Source organism: Alexandromys fortis, unplaced genomic scaffold (genome assembly GCF_014885135.2).
Source record: "Alexandromys fortis isolate MF-2015 unplaced genomic scaffold, M_Fortis_MF-2015_v1.1 scaffold_9, whole genome shotgun sequence".
NCBI lineage: Eukaryota > Metazoa > Chordata > Mammalia > Rodentia > Cricetidae > Alexandromys > Alexandromys fortis.
The window spans coordinates 14,475,977-14,500,622 of NW_026067892.1; the positions used below are offsets into that span (position 1 = coordinate 14,475,977).

General features: G+C 37.6%; 1 protein-coding gene across 5 annotated transcripts in view; it reads right to left on the minus strand.

Moving 5' to 3' along the window:
• Jmjd1c (jumonji domain containing 1C) overlaps nucleotides 1-24,646 on the minus strand; it is a 165,386-nt gene that overhangs the window by 23,329 nt on the left and 117,411 nt on the right. For 2 of the 5 annotated variants that reach the window (XM_050142644.1, XM_050142637.1), the window contains 9 exons: nucleotides 17,110-17,215; nucleotides 15,278-15,402; nucleotides 14,522-14,665; nucleotides 14,234-14,426; nucleotides 12,256-13,925; nucleotides 8,511-8,683; nucleotides 5,973-8,158; nucleotides 2,938-3,139; nucleotides 741-955 (listed from right to left, as the gene is read on the minus strand). In XM_050142644.1, coding sequence (XP_049998601.1) covers nucleotides 741-955; nucleotides 2,938-3,139; nucleotides 5,973-8,158; nucleotides 8,511-8,683; nucleotides 12,256-13,925; nucleotides 14,234-14,426; nucleotides 14,522-14,665; nucleotides 15,278-15,402; nucleotides 17,110-17,215 — 5,014 coding nt within the window. Of the gene's footprint in view, nucleotides 1-740; nucleotides 956-2,937; nucleotides 3,140-5,972; nucleotides 8,159-8,510; nucleotides 8,684-12,255; nucleotides 13,926-14,233; nucleotides 14,427-14,517; nucleotides 14,666-15,277; nucleotides 15,403-17,109; nucleotides 17,216-24,646 lie in introns of those variants that run through there. The other 3 variants (XM_050142660.1, XM_050142667.1, XM_050142652.1) reach the window with 3 other exon arrangements.

Here is a 24,646-nt window from a genome sequence, read left to right on the forward strand (position 1 = left end):
TTACTGTCAGATGTACTTTTGCAAACAATCCACTGATTTTAGGGGAAAAAAGATAGAGGGAAAAGTGTACACTGAGAGCATATGCCACACTAGTGCTCACTGATGCCAAGTGCTTTACGTTCAAGTGAACAGAATCCATGGAATTAATTTGTAAACAAGTAGTTTAACTTTTCTGTTTACAGGTCTGATATTTAAAGACATCTGCAAAAAGTTATAGTTAAACAAGAAGTGGAGATTCAAATATAAAAAGCTGATCATGTATACAAAAAGACGATACTGTACAACTTTTCATGTAAAAACATTGTCGGGGCTGGAGAGATGGCTCAGCTGGAGAGATGGCTCAGTGGTTAAGAGCACTGCCTGCTCTTCCAAAGGTTCTGAGTTCAATTCCCAGCAACCACATGGTGTCTCACAACCATCTGTAATGAGGTCTGGTGCCCTCTTCTGGCCTTCAGGCATACACACAGACAGAATATTGTATACATAACAAATAAATAAATAAATTAAAAAAAATTGTCATACTAGTCCATGTTGTAGCAGTTATAAAAACATTGTGATTTCATGAATAATCCGTTCAATTTCAAAAGGGAATTATCTGTATCTCAAGTATGTAAAAGGTGGCATTATCACAGCCCAAATACCAATAAAATTAGGTAAGATGGGATTTATAGATTAAGCACAATACAGAGAGAATTCTTTAAAGGAAATCTGTAGAGTGTATGTTATATTAACTTCCTTACCATCCTTTTTCACCCAGGACAAAGCTGTTTTCTCAGATGTTACTAACTGACAGAACTTATCACCTATTATATCCAAGATATATTTAGAGGTTTCAACATCTATTTCATCATCTTCATAATTTTCATGTGTCCACAAACTCATGGCTTCCTCATCATATTGGTCAGGAGAAGAGAAACCATCTATCCTGACCACTCCATTTTTACTAAATGACAATCTGAAACAATAAAACATAAAACCATTAGATACTAAGATTAGAACTTTTATGTTTCTACATTATAAATGTTATGATTTAAAACCATGAAATAGAATGGTTTCTCACAAGTACGTAAGTTATTAATCAATTACAAGCCTCGGGCACTATTTAGTGGCATGGTAAGCAGAACTGACCTTACATTATTTCAAGAGATGAAAGTTAGGGAATCTAAAGCTCACTGGTACAGCAATTACCCAGCAGGCACAATGGCCTGATTTCCAACTTTCAATAGGGCAACACCAACCATTTATTATTAGGTAACTACAGTCAGCTGTTAACTATTGGGAACACTGTCCAAGCAGTATATGAGTAAGAGAGTCAATATGTCTGCCCAATGTTATCAAAGCAGTATTGTTATTTTTTGCTTTCTTTTTCACACCCACGCAATGATACACATTGCAACCCAGCCTGGCCTTGAAGCAGCACCAATTTTCCTGTGAAAGCTTCCTGAGTTCTGGAATTATAAGCATATACCACCATGCCTGCCTGATGTGTGATTTTTCAACTATCCTTTCTTAGTCTAAAATTGAGAAAGTTAAAAATGTCTGTAATCATCTTGGAATTTTTAGTTTATCATCATATACAGCTTTTTACTTTAGTGAGATGTTTAGTTTTTGAGATAAGCCTTAAACTTCTAAACCCTTATTCCTTTTCTCTGATAAGCATCACTGATTTTAGGTTATTTGAATTATCGTCAACCAGCTTTGTCTTTATCAGAACATTTCTTTTTGTCAAATCCAAGGCTTTCTTATCTTCCTCAAAACTACTCCCTTGACACCACTGCAATTTCTTCCACACTTGTTTGAGCACCACTCTCTGTAACTGTAACATCTTCCTAGTCTGCCTTGCCTTTAGGGACTGCTGGCCACAGACTCCGAACTAAAGTGGAAAGAAGGAAAAAAAAAAAGAATGCATTTTTTTTTTGAGATAAGGTCTCTCTACATAGCCCAGGTTGAACTGAAACCCACAGAGATCAGACTGCTTCTGATACATCTGTGGAGCTACAGTAAGGACTACGTGCAACTAACTACCTTATCTCTTTAACGTTCGTTAAGTATCCACACATTTTCAAATTAAACAGCTTTGCTGTAATCCTTGACAGGTTATAAACTTCACAGAGGCACCGAGGACCAAAGACGATATTCAAGAACAAGAACAACAGATTTTAGAATGGGAGTTTTCACTGGTGGAATTACCTAGATCTCTGTTTTTTAATCAAGTTTATGAATGAGGTTTTACATTTAAAGTACTTAGCAATATTTATATTAAACTAATAAATTAATCTATAATGATTTTTATATTCTACTATCAAACTTGTGAACTATGACAGTATACATTAGCTATAATATGTTTTGTTTTGGTCTTTGTTTTTAGAGCCAGGCTTTCTCTGTGTAGCTTTGGAGCCTGTCCTGGAACTCACTCTGTAGCCCAGGCTGGCCTCGAACTCAGAGATCTGCCTGCCTCTCTCCCAAGTGCTGGGATTAAAGGCATGTGCCACACCTCCAGGCACATTAGCTATAATATGTAAGTGTATATTTAACAAAAGTTATGAGCACTCCTATATAAGAAGACAATGACATGTTTTCATAGCCAAGACAGTTTTTATCTGCATTTACAGACAACAATGTTTACTTAAAGTAGTATGTTAAACTATTTTGGCAAAAGCAAATACGTTTTAAAGAAATTTTTAAAGTCAAGAACTGGATATTTTCTTGCCATTTTTAGAAAAAAAAAAACACTAATATTTGTGATTAAGGAAGAATTCATCTTCCAGAAGGACGATACAGGAACACAGCGACTGAGCAGCGTACCAGTGCAGCATGATTAGCACTGTTCACACTGGTCACAAACTAAGACACACTCCCAGATCCAGAAAGGGGCTCTTGAAATCCCAGCACAATTTCCAATACCCTTACCTTGCCACTTCCTGTATTTTGACTTACCTTCTAAAGTAGTAAAATCTACAAAATACTGGTGAGTGAGTTGATTCTTCTCCTTTTTTACTACGAATAAGTCTACATTCTCGGCACTTTTGTAAATTGGGCCCTATCTCACAGCAAGAGTCATCTTGCAAAAAGGATTCTCCAGTTTGCTTCAGCTTTTTGACTTTTCGCCAGTCTTTCAGCACTGAACGAGGAATACCAGCTGTAACATTAGAAGGAAATTATTAGCAGGGTTATGTTTTACAAAAAGAAATACTCTTTGGGATTAAATCCTAGTTAATTACACTCAATTTCAGTTACCTGATGGACAACTGCTCAAGTCTACAACATCCTTAATATACTTTAACTCTAGATGATGGAAGAGTTTAGGATGTGAAACCCCGTTAACATTCATTGTAAAAATTTAAACAGGACCATGATTTTTTAAAAAGACACTTGAAAGCAGTTCTTAATTATGTGATACTAAAACAGGTACCTTTTAATTAAAAAAATGAATAAAGTATAAAGGCTTTTGCTACTATAATTCTTCTATGCTAAGCCAAACAAGACAATACTGAACTTCTTTTAGGAACTTAACAGTAGCATTTGCTTAAAATACGGCATCATCCTTTAACTCTAAATGTCTTGATAATCTGTCTAACAGTCAGAACCTTGAAGACCTAGGGTTTTATTAAATTCAGACACCTGTCTACTGAAGAAAACTGGGGAGGAAGAAAATCAGAGACAAATAAATACATGCTAACCATTGAGTTCTCAAATGCCAACACTATAAATGTATTTTTGGATACAAAAATTAATTCAGATTGTATGTGAGTCACATTTAGATACATCAATAAGTATATTGTAAATGTACTCAAATTTATTGACAATTTTAGCACATAAAGTAAATATTATTTGGGAAAGGCAGTCAATTTTCAATTAAAATGAAAGGCAGATGTATGCCAAAACACTAAAGTAAAGCAATGGTAGCTGCCTACAGAATGTACTAAGATTTATTTGTATGGGTATTTAAAATATATTATTAGTTATAAAACTTAAAACTGTAATCAAGTTAATTATAATTAGTTATAATTGTAAGTATAATGTATGATATTATAACAATCATGTGAAATTCTCTAACATGCAAGTCTAACTCGTTCTTTAAGCTGATCATGACTAAAAACAATTCCATTAAATGATGAGGAGAAAAAAGCCAAATTTCATCAAAGAAGTATATATCCAGATTTTAAAATTCTTTGACTTGTGAAAATATCCTATGCTAAGCCATTTTTCTGGATGGGTCAGATGCAAACTAACCCTACCTTTAATTAATAAACTAATAATAGTCAGAATCAACATAACTCTCAAACAAATGGGATTTAAAGTACCTGGTCTGAAACTAAATATTTGTCAGCAAATTAGGAGACTTACTAAGCATTATAACCTGGGGTACTGAACACTGGTTCACTATCTGAGAGCATCACTTGGAAGCATACATACTTAGTATTGATATAAAAAGAATAAACAAAACATTAAAAAATTTTATTTTTTTAAAAAATTTATTTATTATGTGTACAATATTCTGTCTGCATGTATGCCTGTAGGCTAGAAGAGGGCGCCAGACCTCTTTACAGATGGTTGTGAGCCACCATGTGGTTGCCAGGAATTGAACTCAGAACCTTTGGAAGAGCAGGCAGTGCTCTTAACCACTGAGCCATCTCTCCAGCCCCCTAAAAAATAATTTTATGAATTTAACTTCAAAAGCATTTTCAATTGTTTAAAGCTATTTTCTTGAAGCTTAAAAAAATCTAAATGCCCAACTCGAAATACATGGATTAAAACAACTGCTGGCCACTAAGCTTCCTGTGAACTAGTCTTAGGGAATAAGGAGAAACAGGAGAAAGAAAAGGAAACATTATAATCTGATATTCAAATCAATGCAGGTGTCCTTTATTGCCAGTCCTTCTCTGCCTTCTGACTGTACTTGCACTGTAGGATCTAGTCGAGCTTGTTCTTTTCTATGATTCTATCCTTACGTTTCTCTCTACTTCACTTTGCCTTTGGTTCCACACAGTCATGTGAGAAAACTTCACTCTGAATTCAGACACAAATGGGGGAGGGGGGCTTCAAGCACCCAAGCAATTATGGGAGTACTGCTTGCGGATCCACACTGTCACAAATGCTTTGTATATGGGATTGATTACACAGACAGAGTGAAACTGTTAAGTGCTTTCTGCATTATGAAACAAATCTACAAATAAATAAGCAAAATGAGGAAACAAAAGACATAAAGAAACATTTTATAATGACAATTGCCGGTAATCATTCTTTACTTTGTCCAGCTGCAGCCACAAAGGAAACCAAAATTCTGGCAAATTCATTGTGGATTATTATTATTACATATTATTATAAATATTATTTATTGTGGAAGTGCTTATTTTTAACTTCACCCACTGTTACCAATGGGAATTTCCACATTCACACTACTACTAAGTACTGTGTGCACAGGCTAAGTATGAATTATTTTCTAACTAAATTATGCCACAGCTAAGCAGTTTATTATCAGAAGTATATTTTTGTAGTGTAATAATCAAAGATATAGTTTAACATGTCTGAGAAAACTCAAACATTATGAGCAATTCCTAAATTACACATTGGATTGCATGCATCACCTATGACAACTGCCATGAAAAACATCATCTTAAAAATGATGGTGGCGCACGCCTTTAATCCCAGCACTCGGGAGGCAGAGGCAGGCGGATCTCTGTGAGCTGAGACCAGCCTGGTCTACAAGAGCTAGTTCCAGGACAGGCTCCAAAGCCACAGAGAAACCATCTTGAAAAACCCAAAAAAAAAAAAAAAAAAAAAAAGAGAAAGAGAGAGAGAGAGAGAGAGAGAGAGAGAGAGAGAGAGAGAGGGAATGGAGATCTGAGTCTTCTCTCTTTCCTTCTGCAGGACACATAGGAAACGCAGAAATGAAGTTTAAAAAACAAGACCTAGGAGCAGCATCATTACTGCAAGCCCATTTTAACTGTGATAAACAAACAATTACTCACCACTATTACTGCTCTGCAACTTCAGCTTACTTTTCTCCTTGGCACTCCTGCTGAGAACGCCATTCGGTTTCAAGTCTTCTTCAATCTCGCCTTTCCTTCTCTGCAGATCGTTCTGCTTCTTTTTATAAGTTGGCTTAGGCTGCCGTTTAGTCCTTTGCTCCGACTTGCTCTCACTTTCATCTGAGTCTCCACTTTCAGAGCCAGATTCATAAGTTCTTTTGGCTTTTCTCCTGCTGGCTTTATCATCTCTTCCATACTTATCTCCTGTGACTCTGCTATCTACACTATTTTGTATATCATTAGATGTAGAAGCTATTAAATTGACAGAACATGGCTTAATAATTTCTGATACAGAATTCCCTGAACTTTCCATTTTGTTAGTATTTTTATCTTCTTCTGAATGTCTGGTGAGCCAGGCCTTCTTCAGTTTAGTGTGGTAGTTGGGCTGACTGGTCTGGGCTGCTGGCCCATTTCCTACAGAGATTGCTTTGTTACTTGCACCACAAATCATGGTGCTATCCAGGGGAAAAGAGGCTGCTGCTGTCTGATTTCTCACAGTATTAAGTTCAGCCTCACTGACATTACTATTTTTATACTGAGCTGCAGCCAATGCTGCCTTGTGCTTTTTTAAGTGAATAAAATCAGTTGTGCCCGAGAAGCCAGAGCTAGGCTGACCACCACTACCACTCCCTGTCTTACTACAGGCCACAGTGACTGGCCCCGGGGTGCTGACTTTGCATTCCTTTGTTTGGGCCACTGCTTGAGTAACACTTTTTGAAGAAGTACATTCTAAGGATGTAGAGGCCAAAATGGTATTTGATAAAGAATAAACTGTTTCTGAACCACCCAAGCTGGAAACACTGGTGGTAGTGGCAGCAGATGTGAATACATCTGTTTTGGTATTACAGACCACATTTACAGCAGACATGACTGCTGTAATAGGAACACTGCCCTGGGAGACAGCCTCAACATTTTTTTCAGATTTCACATGAGCATTTTCTAAATTCACATTTGGCAGAATGACTCTTCCAGTCTCTCCGGATTCTGGCTTGAGGTAATCTGTTTTACTTGCCCCAGATGAAGATCTTTCACAAACTCTATCTTTGGAGGCTAATGGTATTGATGGAACACTATCAACTTTTGTACTAGATGGTGGACGGACAATGACAGATGCCACGGCAGCCTGTGACTTTCCACTGCTTTTTTCCACAGGCCACTCAGCCTTCTCCTTGCTGAGGTTGTTGTTAGACTTCCACATTTCTGTTAAATTCTGATCAGAAGAACTCTTAAAATTTGCTTGGGAGTCTTTTGGCTCAGGAATTAGAGTTGGAGGCTTCTGGGATTCTTGAACTTTGGTGCCAGCGTTTACCGGCATCACTGGGGTCAGAGTTGGAGGGGAAAGGCTACTGTAGCTACTTTCCTTTCTTTCCAAACTGTGATGGATTGGTGGGTGGAACACTGGTGCCCTGTGCAAAGCAGGCATACTGCGCAGTGCATTTGTAGAAGAGACAGTCAAATGGGTGGGACTTCTACAGTCACTTCTGAATGTTGTCACTGAGTGAGATGCAATCTGATGGGGAAGATGGTCTGGTATCTTGCTTACTAAAGTTTCACTTTCTGGTTGGTGTTTAATCAAAGGTGGAGGCTTTGAAAGAGATGGTATAAATGAAAGAGACTGTGGATTGGCTGCTGCAGAAAGGTTATTCTGTTTTTCAGTGTAAATATTTGAAACTTCTTTGGACGGGTAGGACCTTGGTGGCTCATTGACCACACTATTAGATAATGTAGTGAAATAGTTACTTTGGGGCAAACTCTGAGGCACTGAGTGCTTCATCTTATAAAGCTCTGATACTGAGCGTTCCACATCTTTATCTTGTTTGATGGCATGGCTTTTAGGACTAGAAGATGATGGTGCTACCCTGGAGTAATTCTCTCTTTCAACCTCAGGCCCCTTGATTTTGGTTGTAAAAGGGGCAACATCAATACTCTCTTGAAGAATCCGACGATGTTCCTCCTTGTATTTGTTCAGTCTCTCTCCAGTCTCCTGAGGTGGCCTCGGACCCACAAAATGCCTATGCAAGTGACAATCCTTTCCTCCCTGTGACCTATTAAGATCCAGGTCACTTTTCACTGATGTGGATGCATTACACCGTAATGGTTCCATGAAAGCTTTCCTCTCCAATTCTCTACAAAGAAAATACAGAAAAGATTTCTATAATCACCTTTTCATACAAGGCACAAGGTTTTTAATCAAATGTTATTTTATTATGAAAGCAAACAGCTTTTTTCATTCTTTAAAACTGGAAGGTAGACCAGTATGAAAAGAACACAGCCCCATATAGTAGACTACCTGGAAGGCTGAGGCAGGAGGATTGCATGAGTTTGATGGTAAACTGATTCAACAAGCCAAAACAAAATGAAAATTATCTCTTCAAAGTCTAGTTTTGACACCAATTTTAAATAAACTAAATAAGTGAATTAAGAAAACTCATGACAGTCAAAACCATTTTGTTAAGTTTTAAACACTGGTAAACTTACTCTTTGTGGTGATCTACTAAGGCTTTTGCCACTGGTGAACTGGAATGCACTGTCATTTTATGAGGTCGATGAGGCTCTGCACTAGAAGGTCTGACAGGAATGTGACTAAGTAATCCAATACCATCTGTTGAGGTCACAGGAGTAGGTTGATGTAACCAAGGACTGGGAGAATTCTATTAAAAAACAAAAACAAAAGGCCTAGATTTTAGTTATTAAAAAAAAAAAGCTAAGTTCTTGTGCTGAGCATGGTGTCATGTACTTAAACCCAGTACTCAGTTTCATAGAACTTCTGACCGCTACATTTTCATGTGAAGCCTGACATTTTTGAAAAGGAATCTGGTGAGAAATACTCAATTCTTTAGCCAACATTAAGCATACAAACTTTTCATATTCTGTTGAAAACCAAATAGCATTAAACTAGTAACATCTAGAAATATTTCTTCACGAAAAGCAGATATTAAAACTACCATCAGTTGACTGTAAATGATGTTCACAGACCTAATATTGACTTCCTATAATCCCAACAACAGAAGAATTTGCTGTTCACAGAAAAACCAGAATGTTAGCCCTAAAACATTATTCTACTAGAAGCAGAAATTATAATCAAGTTTGTCTGTCAATTTTTCCAAAGAATAAAAACTATGTAAGAGTTTCTGTACAACTCCCAGATCATTACATTTAAGGCCTAAATGTGTTCCACTGTATTCTATAAGCTTGATACCGTTAGTCCACTATAGTTGAAGATGTGGAAGCATAACACAGTCTTCCATGACAGTATGTTGCCTTCTGGTAAGTTGGTGTTTATACGGTGACAGCAACATACACGTTATATCCCACACATCTGATTACATGTTTAAAAGCTGTTTTCTATACTGTGACTCAATATAACTTTGTAAATCTGTCATCAGGGTGAGTCATATACCAGGAAAATCCAAACCATCGTTATTTTGACTAAAAGGAATCAATCTTTTAACTCACAACAATAACATAAGGACAGCATGTATCATGAAGATAGCTTAATGGTAAGCTATAGCTCTAAATCTCACAGGAAAATAATGGACAATGATGAACAGACAGAACACTAAATATAAAATGACAGAGAAGGCCGTAATTATACAAGACTCAGAAGTCTGGAGTCACAGTATTGTGACAGTGATGGGAGCTTCTGCCTTATGAAGTAAAGTTATCTCCTGACCTAGCGGCTTCGGCTTATACTGTCTCATCACCTAATCACAGACATGTTAAGAGATCTTTCTTTTGCTTAAAATGTTATTTTAGTTTACATTTTTGCATTGTAATTTTACATAAATAAATAAAAACCTGACTAGCATTACATAATTTTACGGTTTTATGAACAGTTTGTAAAGTCCTTAGATCTGTTTTACAGAGTTTGGAATTTATGGAAGAAGAGTCAAACCCATCTGCTGCCTCTTGGATTCTGTGTTCTTCTAGCCTATTTGTGCAGTTCTAGCTCTATTTATGACACACACACAAGAGTGGGGTGTGAGTGCAATGGTCACATGGATCACCAGGCTTGCTTTAAATTCTGAAGTGAAAATGTGGTTAGTGATCTTCCTTGAATTAGATTATGTAATTTCTACATTTTAATAGGACTTAATAGAATACATGATCAATGATACAAAATAGATTCAGAACCCCATCATCTCAGAAGCAAAATCAAGACATGCATACTTGTGATTATGGAAACACAACTCTAGAATCAAAATCTTACCAATACTAAATGTGCCAGTGTTGGAGCAGAACCTAACAGTCACTATTAATTTCACTAAAGGAACCTAAAGCTCATATGAAGGCAAACTAAAAAAGCGTTACAGAGAATAAACCACAGGAAATACCTTTTAAAAGTATTAGACTGACAACTGCTTAGTTGGTGTCCCTCACTATCATCAACCATTATAACTTGGGATCAATGAGTTTGGTGACCTCATTGCTGCCACCTAAAATTACAACAGCTTTTCTCACCAACTTCCAACACCACGACGACAACCCGTCCACTGTCATTTCCAGTGCGGTGCTACATATACATAATACTAACCCTGAAATACACGAGAAGTCAAGCAGCACCAAATATGACTCCCAAAATATTTTGGATCTTGCCCAGAAGATGGCATGGAAAGTGTTAAGTACATCCCATCTTCATGGCAGCACTATTCTTAAAAGCTAAGTAGTGAAAATAACTCAAATGTCCACTAACAATGAATGGATAAAATGTGGCAGGCTTAATGGTAAAGCTCTTGACTAGCATGGATAAGGTCCCAGGATGAATGAATGGTCTGCCTACCTATGTTCACATGAAATAAAACAGAATGGTGCCTTTAAAAAGGCCATCTAATAGTTGTGCAGTGGAGGCACACACCTTTAGTCTCAGCACTTGGAGAGGCAGAGGGGGTGGATCTCTGTGAGTTCCAGGAGAGCCAGGACTGTTAAAGAAACCCTGTCTTAAAAAAAACAAACAAATAAAAAATAAAATAAAATAAAAAGGATACCTATCTGTCTCATTTGTCAATATGGATAAACTTCAAGGTCATATTAAACAAAGTAAGAGAGATAAGAAGAAAAATAGTAAGTGAATCTACCTATATGAAGTGTCAAAAGTAGAAAAAACATAGAACCTGAAAGTAAGCTACCTATGCTGCAAAGAGGCTCTGCAGGAAACCTGCCTTCATGCCTGGCTGCTTGAGTTAGATCCCCAGATGTCACATGGCAGAAAGAGAGCCAACAGCCACAATAAATTGTCCTGTGAACTCCACTTGATGGCTTACCATCTCACAGGATGAGTGGATGGATAGATGGATAAATAAATAAATAAATGTAAAAGATTGAAAACCGTGACACTACTTACTGAATTGAGAGCTTGAAAATGATAAATTTAATGCTGCTTTTACCGCAAGCAAGGTGGTATTTAAAACAGTCCTGAGGCAATACTTAAAGAGTATGTTGGGCAGCACAAAGGCCAATGTTGCTTCATGGCAGGAGTTTAACAGGACTATCTATGCCTTTACTTTCTTGTTGATATGTGGAGTTTAACAGGACTATCTATGCCTTTACTTTCTTGTTGATATGTGGAGTTTAACAGGACTATCTATGCCTTTACTTTCTTGTTGATATGTGGCACTACTATTAGTGCAGAGCCAATTGCTGGTGAAAGAAAATTGCATGAAATAGTGAGTCCCAACCCACCACATTTTCCAATGTTACGTACTGACAGCTTTGCCAAATACTAGGAGTCTCTAACTTTGAATGGCTGTAAGCACAAAAGGCACTTTAAGTCATACTTTGAAATAGCCAGTGAACATAATCCAAGGGCTAATATAATTTCATTTAAAGAAAAATTTACTAATGTATTAAAAAAAAACTTAAACACATAAATTTTAAGCCTCTACTTTCACTACTAACATATATACCAAAAAATCAAAGTCTAATGGATACTATGATCTAAAAATGTTAGCTGGGCAGTGATGGCACAGGCCTTTAATCCCAGCACTCGGGAGGCAGACGCAGAAGGATCTCTGTAGGTTCAAGGCCAGCCTGGTCTACAAGAGCTAGTTCCAGGACAGGCTCCAAAGCTACAGAGAAACCCTGTCTTGAAAAAAAAGTTAAATCTGGTGAGGTTAATAATCATCTACAAAGATAACCAACTGAATATCTGTAATAGTTTTAAAGTACCTATAGAGGCTAATTAACAAATCAATAATGTTCTGCGGCAAACAACAGTGTCACTTACCCTCCTTAATGAAGCTTCAGTATTAACTGCATTTTCTGGGTGAACCCACTTAGAAGAAGGTAGACCAAGTCCTGAGTATGCATGTGCTCCATTTGGATATTGCCAAATAATTGGATAAAGTCCAAGCTGATTATATGAAGCAGAAGGATGGGCTTGTCCGAGAAGATGAGGTGACTGGTGTTGTAACAACTGTTGCTGCTGCTGGTGTGCTAGCGCTAAATGGCTCAAGCTGCTGGCATGCGCACTCTCTAGGCGTGGGTGGCCACCAAGTAAGGAGGCAGTAGGCACTCCAGGTAACACAGTGGGAAGTAAATGAGGGTGATGGACAGAATGGTGTGGACCACTAGTGAGAGGGTGAGTGTTAAGGGTAGGTAATGGAGTTTGACTAGATGACCCCGCTAGTAAGTGGGATCCTGGTGTTAAGGCAGGGTGATGGGTACCTGGGTTTAAACAGGTTCTATGGGATGACGAAGGAAGAGGGAAATGATGCTGGCTCAAAAATGGTGAAATATGATTAGTTCCTGTTTCTGATCCAATAAGAGCAGGATCTCTATAAACTGTGAAGTGCTCGTTTTTGTCAATGATTAGAGGGCTCTTCGTAGTTTCCAGGGCACTTCGAGTAGGAACTGGGTGAAAAGTACATCTGGATAACTCATGTTCTATTTTACTTGGCAGCCTTCTCTCACCAACAGCCTGACTATTCACGTAAGGAGCCTTAGACTTTATAGACTCAGGAGAATGAGTCATCTTGGGTTTAACAACTTCAGGAGAAGAGTTGGATTTTGTCTTCTGAGTATCTACTGAAGTAGTTAGTTTAGATTTTACAGTTTCTGGGGGTGGACTTCTCTTATGTAGCTGATCCTCTGTGACAGAAACTGTACTTAATGAAGACATGTAAGAGACATAGTGATTTCTCTCTTTATCCACATCTCGGTGATCATTTCCTGAAGAAGGATTTATAACACTTGATTGAGTTAAATCCACTTTCACTATATCACTGACCCAGCTTTGGTCAGAATCTTGCTTTGCTGTTTCTAGGTATTTAGTATTAGAATGTTTAGAATCACTGACATTAGGATCCATGTTCTCAAGTGTCTGGAGGCCAAACGTATTTGAGTTTTCCTGAGCCACCCTCTCTGGATGGGTGTCATTTTTGATATCCACAGCACATTTGGGTGTCGGTGTTCTGGATACTAACTTTTCCTTTGGTAATAATTCCACTGTGTGTGTGTTTTCCATATTGCATTCTTGAAGAACTGAATCGTTAGGATTATGGTCAGCAACTGTGGCCTGCTCTGATGAACGGAGAGTCATTTTTTCTTGAATGTGGCTGTCCATGGACTTGAGCTTCTCCCCTTCTTCACGGGTTTTATCTTCTTGCACCTGATCCCAGGGAGGCTGAGTGTCCATTAAGGTATCTCCTCCTGTCTTCTCAACAATCTGGGCTTTTCCCTCTGCTCCATTTACCTTTGAGGTGACTTTAGTTTTCAGCTCTGGTGTGTGCTCAGAGGAATTCTCACCTACTCTCTTATTTGAATTTTCTGAGTCACTGCTCTCAGAAGCATCTGAAGCGTTGTCAGTCCGAAACCTCTTTGTGTTAGCTCTCTTCTCCTCCTCCTCGGGCTTCCTTCTCTTACTCACCACGTGTTTGTTTTTACCTTTAGGGTTTTCTGTGAGATGAGAAAGAAGAGTTTTATTTTTCATGATCAATGAGCACACTTTAATGTAGTTTTAATTATGAGAAAATAGTGCGGCTTCAGGCAGCATGACGGCACATGCCTTCCCTACAAGCACTCATGGCACAGATCTGAGTCCGACACCAGCCTGGTCAGTGAGTTCCAAGACAGTCAGGGATGTGCAGTGAGACCTTGTCTATTTCTCGTTCAAAATCAATTTTTTAACCCCCCCCACCCCGTCCTCTCAAGTAATACTTTGAAAAGGATATCTTAATATCCTTTTCTTTTAAAGTGTTGCCTACCTCCTCGTGATATATAATCATATTTTTCTTCCTTCATCTTCTCTTCATCAGGTATACTGCTATCTGAGCCCTTTCTCTTATTTGGACGAATATTTCTTTGTTGCTGTTGCTGGTGTGTGTTCTGTTTTGGTACAGCAGCTTGAGAGTTCATTGCTGGTCTGGGACTATTTGCTTGAGCACGTGTATAATGACCCTAAAAATAAATCAACAATGATTATATTACTATTTGATTTTGAATTGTGTAAGGAAAAGTATTTTATAAAACTCCATTACTAATAACATACATACGTGAACAGTGTTGGTATTATGAGTGGCACGAGACCTGCGTCGTGATGTAATGCCAATATTTTCACCTTTTAACAAAGAGTGAACGACATCATCTAGAAAGGTCATTTGAACCATAGAAGGATCGACATTCTGTGGTTCTAGTACCTAATCCATGACACAAAACAAACATTAACTCTAATAAACTGACCAGCATAACATTAGTACAATTTTTTTACTTAAAGTATTTACAAATCAATTTGGAATTCAAATTGGTAAGATACCACCTGCTTACATAACCAATTTTAACTGCAAAAGATAAAATTACCTTTTTCCTTTTACATTCATCATCATAATTCTTAAAATTATGTTGAAATATCAACAATGAAATGTAACGTGAGAATGATCTATTTTGAAAATATAAAAGAAACTACTTGGGAAATATTTATTATTAGAAGGAAAACTGAAGGTTTAAGAAAGTTAAGTCTAAATTTGGGGGGAAAAAAGGCTAATCAATTAGGGACCAATTTTTGTCAGTACTGAAATGAATCCATCACCATCACTTCCTGACCTAATGTGGTTTCTATATAACACCATATACATTTACACTTTATTAGAGTTATATGATTAGAAATGTGGTATAGTGTTTACTAACCTATTAAAATATCTTTTCCAAAGAACTGAGAAGCTGGGGTTGCATGCACTCAACACACGGAAGGTGTATTTAATATGTGCAAAGCCCTGAGTTTGATCCCCAGCACCAAAACTGTAATGATTTACCTGATCATTCATAACGATCATGGTGCGGGTGAAGAGATCATGATGAGTAATTATGCCAGTAAACCACTGGGTGGCAGAATCTTGTCTATATACTCTCACTCTGTATCCATTTAAAGAATAAGGACCTTCAAAAACAAAAAACAAAAAACCAAAAGGGATATCTTAAATAAAGACATTTCCCATTTAGGTATACATAGGAATTAACTTTTAAAAGCAATAATGCTCTGTGACAGATGAGTTAAATGTAATCAGTTTTAAAAATGTCTTGGAAGACAAGTATCTTTTATCTCAGAACAAGAACCATTAGACACTGCTACACATATAATATTTTTGCAATCATAAACACAATGTAAAGCCACAGTGGTCTACAATTCGGTAAGGGTGCAAAACTAGTTAACGAGTTTTGGAAAAATGGGTTTATGCCTGAGATGGGAAAGTAATTTACAACTTGATTAAAGGTACAGCTAGAAAAGGCTGAGCTGTAAGCAATGGGTTCATACCCCACACTGAACACAATCTGGAGTTGGCCAAAGATAAAAATGGATATTAATATTTTACTCTTTTCTTTCCTAAGGATGCAAGTAAGTAAAAAGTAATTTTAAAAAAATTAACGTCATCAAACTATAAAGTATGAAGGGACAGTAAAAATCACAGAAACATCATCTAACCACAACTGATCTTTTCTGGATCTCTGGATTTTAAAAAATATTTTAAAAATCTCTTTAAATGTCATTACTAAACACATGGAATTTCGAATCTCCTTTCTTGCATCTGATAATAAGAAACTTCCCCAACCCATCCCAGGATTGCAACAGTATGGAAGCTTCATTAAAAATAAAAAACTGGATGGAATAAAGGTGATGACTACTGGACAGGACATAATTAGCAGAGGTCTGATCATGACTGGCTAGGAGACAAATGAAGTCCAGCTTATTTATTTAGTTTTATGTTGAAAGTCTCTCTGAGGAGAGCTTAAAGAGCATTCTACACTAAGTGTTTAACACCCAGATGATCTGATGTTGCACATAAGAACACAAAACAAAACAGTTACATCTTCAAGAGCACTGCTTATTAATACGTAATGACAGGAATTTTTTGTTTGTTTGGTTCTTCTTATTTTTGAGACAGGGTCCCACTATGTAGTGCTGACTGTCCTGGAACTTAATATGTAGACCGGGCTGGCCATAAAATTACTCCAAAGTAATGGAATTACAGACTTGCATGAATTTCAGAGACTGAGAGAATTATGGGAACTTAACAACAAAATTGTATTCTTTGCATTCAGCAGCCTATCAACAGTCCAAGACATCTATCTTAGCTTCAGTTCAATTTCATGAGATCCTTACATCTACCATATGATTTTACTGCCATTGAAACACATTACTAGGAATTACAAAGCAGCTCTGATTTGAAAATCACATGTTAATAAACAACCCTGTAACTTACTAAAAAAAGGAAATAGAACTGAAGCTGTACTGTGGTAAATGCTGTTGAAGGTACACAGACAATTATCAGATACCAACAGCATTCTTCAAAGGAGATCAGTTAAGACTTTGGGCAGCAGCACTCCACTGCAAACAGTACTTCTTTTTCCAGGAAGAACACACCACATTATGGAAATTTCCCTATCAACAAAACAACTTATAGCTTTAATTCCATGTACAGAAAAATAAATCAGTGAAATTATGAACTTTATCAAAATGTCTATGGTTTGTCAATTATACTGTCATATTACTTGCATTTAAAACTATTAGATTGCAGAAAGTTGAGCAATCAAATAGAAAATAAGTTGGCTTATTTTCAAAAATGATGTGTAACTTCAAAATAGGTACCTTGCATAAAAATCTCCTGAACCTTCTGTTCCTTCACCCAGACTTTCACTTCTGCATGCAGCTGTGGGTTGTCCCTGAGTACAGGCTTTAGGCTGTCAATGTCGTCCTGAAATTACAAATAAAAAGAGAATAGCCCATCAATAACAGTGCTGTAACTTAGTATCTTCTATGTTGTAAGCACATTAGTAAATTCCTTAATATAAAAGCATAAACTCATAAGCTAGTTTCCTTAGCAACTGTAACAATACAGCATATTATTCTGTAGTGAAATTTGATCCTTGATAATTACTACCAGGTATTCAAAAGTGGCACCAAATAACAAAAACTGGTGCTGTGAATATCTTTATTCGGACTGTCTAAAGTTCAAATTTCTGTTTATCAATTTCCATATTTATAAGGCAGTTTCTAATATCTGCCACTTATCTTGACAGACTTTTATAAGATTTTATAAAGTAATGATACTATTTTTCATAAAACATTCAATTCTTAAAGTACCCACATGGCAGCTTACAACCACCTGCAACTACATTCCAAGGGGACTCAAAGTCCTTTTTTGACCTTACAGAGCATAAGGAATCCAGGACAGACAGGCAAGTAGGTAGGCAGGCAAATACACATACACATACACAATAATAATAATAATAACAATTATTATTATTATTCTTTTTCCGAGATAGGGTTTCTCTACATAGTTTTGGAGCCTGTCCTAGAACTTTCTCTGTAAAGCAGGCTGGCCTTGAACTCAGAGATCTGCCTGACACTACCACCTGACTCTACTGCTGGGATTAAAGGCGTGCACCACCTTCATCTGGCCTAATAAAGTATTTTTTTTAAAAAACCTACTTTTCACATCTTATAAAAACATCAACTAAAATTACATATATATAAGAGTTTTATTTTTGCTAATGTAATATATATTTATTTTTTCAAAAAGCAGGTCACTCGAGTATTAAAAAACACTCTTGATGACCACCCCCTTTCTATAAGCTATATCTTGTTAAATGTCAGTTATAACCCCTAGGAATTAAACTCTTCCAAGAAGAGTGGAAGTTACTACTGTCACCCTGACAGATGATTTACCTAGAGAGTAGCCTCTGGGCATGCCTGGGGCACTTATCTTGACTGCATTAACAAAGGAAAAAAAAAAAATCAGCTCCCTGTCCTGGGTACCATATGATTGTCTAGATCTTGGATTGTATTAAATGGAGAAAAGTGAACTGAAGAGTAACATACACCCTTCCTTCTCTATTCCTGATTATGAAAGTGATGTGAGCAGCTATTTCAAGCACTCTGGCTTCCCTGCCATGGAATATGAGCAGAAAGAAATAAGCCCCCTTTCCCTCAAGTTAGTTTTGCAAGGGCACTATATCACAGAAACAAGAAAGGAACTAAGACAGAAACAGAAAATATGGAGGCGAGGCAGTGAACAGATCAAAGTGGTAGGGCACTTTCCTGGCATGCCAACCTCAAACCCGCTGTGGTGGCACATCCATGTAGTCCAAGTACTAAGGAAATGGAGGCAGAAGAACTACTCTGTATGTGCAATATTAGCTTAAAATGTGTTACGTTCTTTTATGCTGTGGAATATTTGCATAATGATGCAAAGATGTGTTGCATTTGTTTAACTCTGTAAAGCTATCATACTGTGTCTGTCTAAAACATCTCATTGGTCTAATAAACAGCTGAACGGCCAATAGCTAGGCAGAGAGCGAGAACTAGATAGGACTGGTAGGCAGAGAGAATGGATAAGAGAAAAAGAAAAGGAAAAGGAGAAGGAGGAGGGTCAGCCATCCAGCAATGGAGTAAGTAAAGACAGACATATAGAGAAAGGTAAAAGCCCAGAGAGAGTATGTAGGTAGGATAAATCTAAACTTAAAAAAGCTGGTTAGAAACAGTAAGAATAAATCTCCATGTATTTATTTGGGAGTTGGGTGGCAGGACCTCAAAAATCAAAGAGTTAAAAAAAAAAAAAAGACAAAGGAGAAAAAAACAACTACAGCATTGAGTTCTAAGACAGCCTGGTTTACAGTGAGCTCCATGCAAGCCTGGGATTAAGTGAGACTGCCAAAATCAATATCTATACAAGGTATTTAATCTAGTAATGTAAGAAATCACTAAGTCCTAGCACTTGAGAGGCAGAGACAAGTGGACCTCTTTGATTTCAAGGACAGCATGGTCTGCACCTTGAGTGGATGTTTTCTAACTTCTAAAGTCTCAGGCTTGCAGTACTATCTTTCTTTGAAACAAACTAATTGCCTATGTGGTACAAAATAAACTAGGACACCGTGAAACGTCTGCTTCCTATTCTGTGTGTATGTGTATTGCATGTATGTATATCTGTGCACCACATATGGGTCTGGTGCCTGCAGACACCAGAAGAGGGCATTGGGTCACCTGGGCCTTGAACCCAACCAAGTCATCTGAAAGAGCACCCAGTGCTCTTAATTGCTGAGCCATCTCTGCAGCCCCCATTCCCAGTTTTGGTTGTGAGCCTAGTCTTTAACGACTGAGCCATCTCTCCAGCTTGATTCCCATTTTTATCAGGAGATTTTTACATACATGTAACACACTTACTACTGAAGAAACTGTAGTGTTCATCTTTTATTTTTCTGTATTTACTCTTGAAACTTTGCTACTATTCAAGTATTTATTTGACAAACCAATGTCAACAACAGAAAAGCATGTTACTATAAACTTTATGTAATAAAGTGAAAAAGGGCCAAAAAAAAAAAACCTACAGTATTCGTAGTTTTCAATAACTACTTTGAGTTGTTTTCTTAGCTAAGTTTGATATTATGGCTTAGATAAGAGATTCTGATCTAAAGTTCTCTTCAAAGTGTTAACAGAACAATCACTGTTTGTGCAATGGCATTCCAGTCATGCTGAATGCATAAAAGGCTGTGGAACAACAGAAACAGCATCACTGCCTTAAACTCTACTTGTATACAACAAACCTTTCCACTCTTAAAACACTGGATTACTGATACAGGAAAAAAAAAAAGACACTAAAAAAATGACACAAACTTTAACTAAATAAACCAAACTTTAAGCTCAATGTAAAATGGAAAAGACAAACCACACCATAATGAATTGAAAATGCAACAACTCAACAACAACAAAAGGTAATGATAAAAATGCAAACACTTTAATATGATTTTCTCTCATAGGTCAATTTTTTTGTTTTTTTTTTTTTGTTTTTGTTTGTTTGTTTTTCGAGACAGGGGTTCTCTATGGTTTTGGAGCCTGTCCTGGAACTAGCTCTTGTAGACCAGGCTGGTCTCGAACTCACAGAGATCCGCCTGCCTCTGCTGGGATTAAAGGCGTGCGCCACCACCGCCAGGCAGGTCAAAATTTTTATCTAGAAAATAAGATACCTTCCCCAAAGGAAAGCTGCTTTAGCAATGACTTTTGAAAACATTTGTCTTGACAGGCCTGGTCATTCATGCAGTTAGTCCCATTCATGCAGTTAGACACAGAGAAAATCCTGTCTAAAAATATTCTAAAAAATCAAAATAAGTACCATAGAGACAGACTGGCAAGTGAAGGTGTTTGCCACAAAGCCTGACAACTTGAACTGACATGCCAGAAGGAGAAGCAGCTCTCCTAAATTGTCCTTTGACCTCCACAAGCTGGCTCTGGCATGTGAGTGTGCCCCCTGTCACAACCTAAGAACCTTCATCCAAGGATAATCTCAGGGGGTGGGAACAGGGCCTGCCAGGGATTGAATCCAAGGTCTCCCTCATGCAGCTAAGTATGTTGTTCTAAGAGTGAACACCATCCCAGCCAGTTAATCTCAGTTAATCCTAGCAATAACTGTGATAATTATTCATTCTATTTCACAGAAAAAGCCATAATCACAAATTAAGTCATTTTCCCCAAACTATTCAGCTGGAAAGTAAATCAGCAAGACTCTAAATGTAGTACTGCCTACCTTTCCTTCAATGATTCATGTACTTGTAGAATCAAAATTCTGAAAGATCTCTGCTAGGTTACAATAATTTATCAGTAACATGGTTTCATAAAATGGGAAAATTCTAATTATCAAGAAAATTATAATTTAACAAGTAGAATTTAACATAACCCTCAACAAGTTTAGTATGAACATAGAAATTTATCAAAACAAAACAACTAAATAGCCTTCGTGCCCAATTCAATGATATCTTCCTTCGAAGGTATCAGCAATGCTGGGTGTGGTGGTACATGCCTTTATTTCCAGCACTTAAGAGGCAGAGGCATGCATGCAGAGCTCTGTGACTTGGAGGCCAGCCAAACCACATTTAGAGTTCCAGACTAGCCAGGGCTACAGAGTGAGATCCTGCCTTGAAAATAAAAGAAGGAAGGCAGCCAGGCAAGTAGTACAAATAATCCACAGAAGTTTTGTTTTGTTGTTTCAGTTTTTTTTTAAGTTACTCTTCAAAATGAAATCCTTTTAAAAGAAAATTTTAAAGAAGTTTAATACTTCTGTACTTTAACAATTTGCCAAATACCATTAGTAATAAAGTTTTTCCTTCTAGGGTACCAGAGCAAACAGTAATATTTAAAAAACAAAGCTAGTGTGAGCCTTTAATCCCAGTATTATGGGCGGCAGATATAACGGTGAGTTTGATACTACCCTGGTCTATAGAGTGAGTTCTATGACAGCCAGGGCTATGCAAGAGATCCTGTCTATAAAGAAAAAAAAAAGTCATTAAAAAATGTGTTTCACTCATATTTGGTTTCTAGCCATAAATAAAGGACATTGAACCTATAATTCGGGTTCTTAGAGAAGCTAAATAAGAAGGAGAACCCAAAGAAAATCCTGAATATTTCTCCTGAATATTAAACTTCATCAGGCGATGAAAGGAGACAGAGACAGAGAACCACATTGGAGCACGGGACTGAAATCTCAAGGTCCAAATCAGGAGCAGAAGGAGAGAGAGCACAAGCAAGGAACTTAGGACCGGGAGGGGTGCACCCATACACTGAGACAATGGGGATTGGGAACTCACCAAGGCCAGCTGGCCTGGGTCTGAAAAAGCCTGGGTCAAAACTGGTCTCGCTGAACATAGCGGACAAGGAGGACTACTGAGACCTCAAGAACAATGGCAACGGGTTTTTGATTCTACTGGACCTATTGGTTTCGTGGGAGCCTAGGCAGTTTCGTGGATGCTCACCTTACTAGACCTGGATGGAGGTGGGTGGTCCTTGGACTTCCCACAGGGCAGAGAACCCTGATTGCTTTTTGGGCTGACGAGGGAGGGGGACTTGATTGGGGGAGGGGGAGGGAAAGGGGAGGCGGCGGTGGGGAAGAGACAGAAATCTTTAATAAATAAATAAATTAATTAAAAAAATGTGTTTCTTTCTTTCTAATGGAAGGAAAACACTAATATTCTTTTTGCTATCTTAAATAATACTGGTGAACTTTTGAAAAAAGGCCACTGGTTGGTGGTGCCTGTCTTTAATCCCAGCCCTAGGGAGGCCAAGGCAGGCAGATCTCTGAGTTCAAGGTCAGTCTAGTCTTCTGTCGGAGTTACAGGACAAACTGGGCAGGGGGTGGGGAGAGGAGAGAGGAAGGGAGGGAGAGAGAATAGTGGTGTGTCAGGAGGCAATTTTCTTTCAAGCCATTTATTAACAAGTATTGTACACAGCTGAGTCACCCGCTTACATCATCGGCTGCACCTTCCTCAAACTAGACCTAGTTGACTGCTTTTTAAAGTCATAACTGAAAATATTCTTACAGAACACCTTAGGCTTAAAAGAAAAAAAAAAATCCATGACAGGAGCTCAACCTAAGTAAAACTGTAAATCTGAATAAAGTAGTCTTCTAAAACTTCCTGGGTATAAACCACAGTAAGTGATGGTGTGCTGGCTAGTTTTGTCAACTTGACACAAACTAGAGTTATCTGAAAGGAGGAACTCAATTGAGAAAATATATCCATGAGATCCAGCTGTAAGGCAATTTCTCAATTAGTGATCAAGGGGGGAGGACCCAGGCCACTGTAGGTGGTTGTAACCCTGAACTGGTCATGGTCCTGGGTTCTCCTAAGAAAGCAGGCTGAGCAAGCCATGTGAAGCAGCACTCTTCTTCCATGGCCTCTGCATCCTCCAAGGTCTTGCCCTGTTTGAGTTCCTGTCCTGACTTTCTCTGATGATGAACAGTGCAGTAGAAGTGTAAGCAAAATAAACCTTTTCCTCATGGTCATGGTATTCTGTTGAAACAATAGAAAGACTAAGGTATATGGTATATATAAAATTCTGCCTATGACTTTCCTCACTCTTACATACCAAATTTGAAATTTTAATATACTTTTTGCATAAAATGAACATTCACTTAAAATATTTCATTTAAAATATAAAGGATAATGAATATAATTTCTAAATTAATCCAATGCTACAGACTTCCAGAGCTGCTTTTTCACTTTTTCTTCATACGTCTAGGGAAAGGATAAATGTATATAACTTGAGAACGACTGCACCGTTCCTCTTTTCTTAAGGATGATAACAGTGGCTGGAGAGATGACTAAGATCACTGGCTGCTTTTTCATCAGACTTGGGCTCAATTCCCAGCACCCAAATGGTAGCTCACAACTGCCCATAACTTCAGTTCCAGGGAATCTGCTACCTTCTGGCCTGTGTGAGCATTAGACATACATATAGTAAATATACATGTAAACATGCTAGCAAAATACTTATATAGAAGATAAAAATATATCTTAAAAGGGAAATCTAGTTCAAACTGGCATGATAAGCAATTCCTGGGGTTAGTCTTTTATAACATATTTAAAATCTGTTTGCTGATACCTATAAGGAAAAATTTCAAATACATGAGATGTGCTGCTATAAAAATATCAGTAACAAAGGGTTGGACACACCTCTAATCCCAGGTACAGGAAAGAGGATAAGATAATAAAAGGCCATGTTGGGCTAAATTTAAGTTCCACTCCAACCTGGACTAGGAAAACACAAACACATGCACACAGACACACAACAACAAACAAATGGTGGTGTGGGTGACAAAAAACTAGTTTTAGGGTAACAAAACAATTCAAAACCGCAGTTTTATTAAGGATGATAGTATGCACGACGTACTTGACAATGATTTTCAACACTTCTGTTAAAGTGGTGTTTAATATAGGTAAGAAATCCTTTATTAAAAACAAAAAGGCAGTGGTGGCGTAAGCCTGTAATCCCAGCGTTCTGAAGGGAGAGGCAGGAGGATCTTTGTGAGTTCAAGGCCAGCCTGGTTTACAAAGTGAGTTCCAGGACAGCCAGAGCTTTACACAGAAAAACCCTGTCTAAAAAAAAAAAAAAAAAAAAAAAAAAAAAACAAACCACACAAGGGGGAGGGCATGGTGATGTATAACTTAATTCCAGCACTAGGAAGGCAAACCTCCCTGAGCTTGATGCCAGTATGATTTATATCAGGAGCTCCAGGACAAACAGGGACAACAATGAGACCCTGTTTGAAGTGGTGGGTGAAAAGTGAGGAGAAAAGACCAAACCATGTTAAAATGCTTGTATAATTTTCTAGGAAGAAAATTTATTTGGGTTCAGGGTA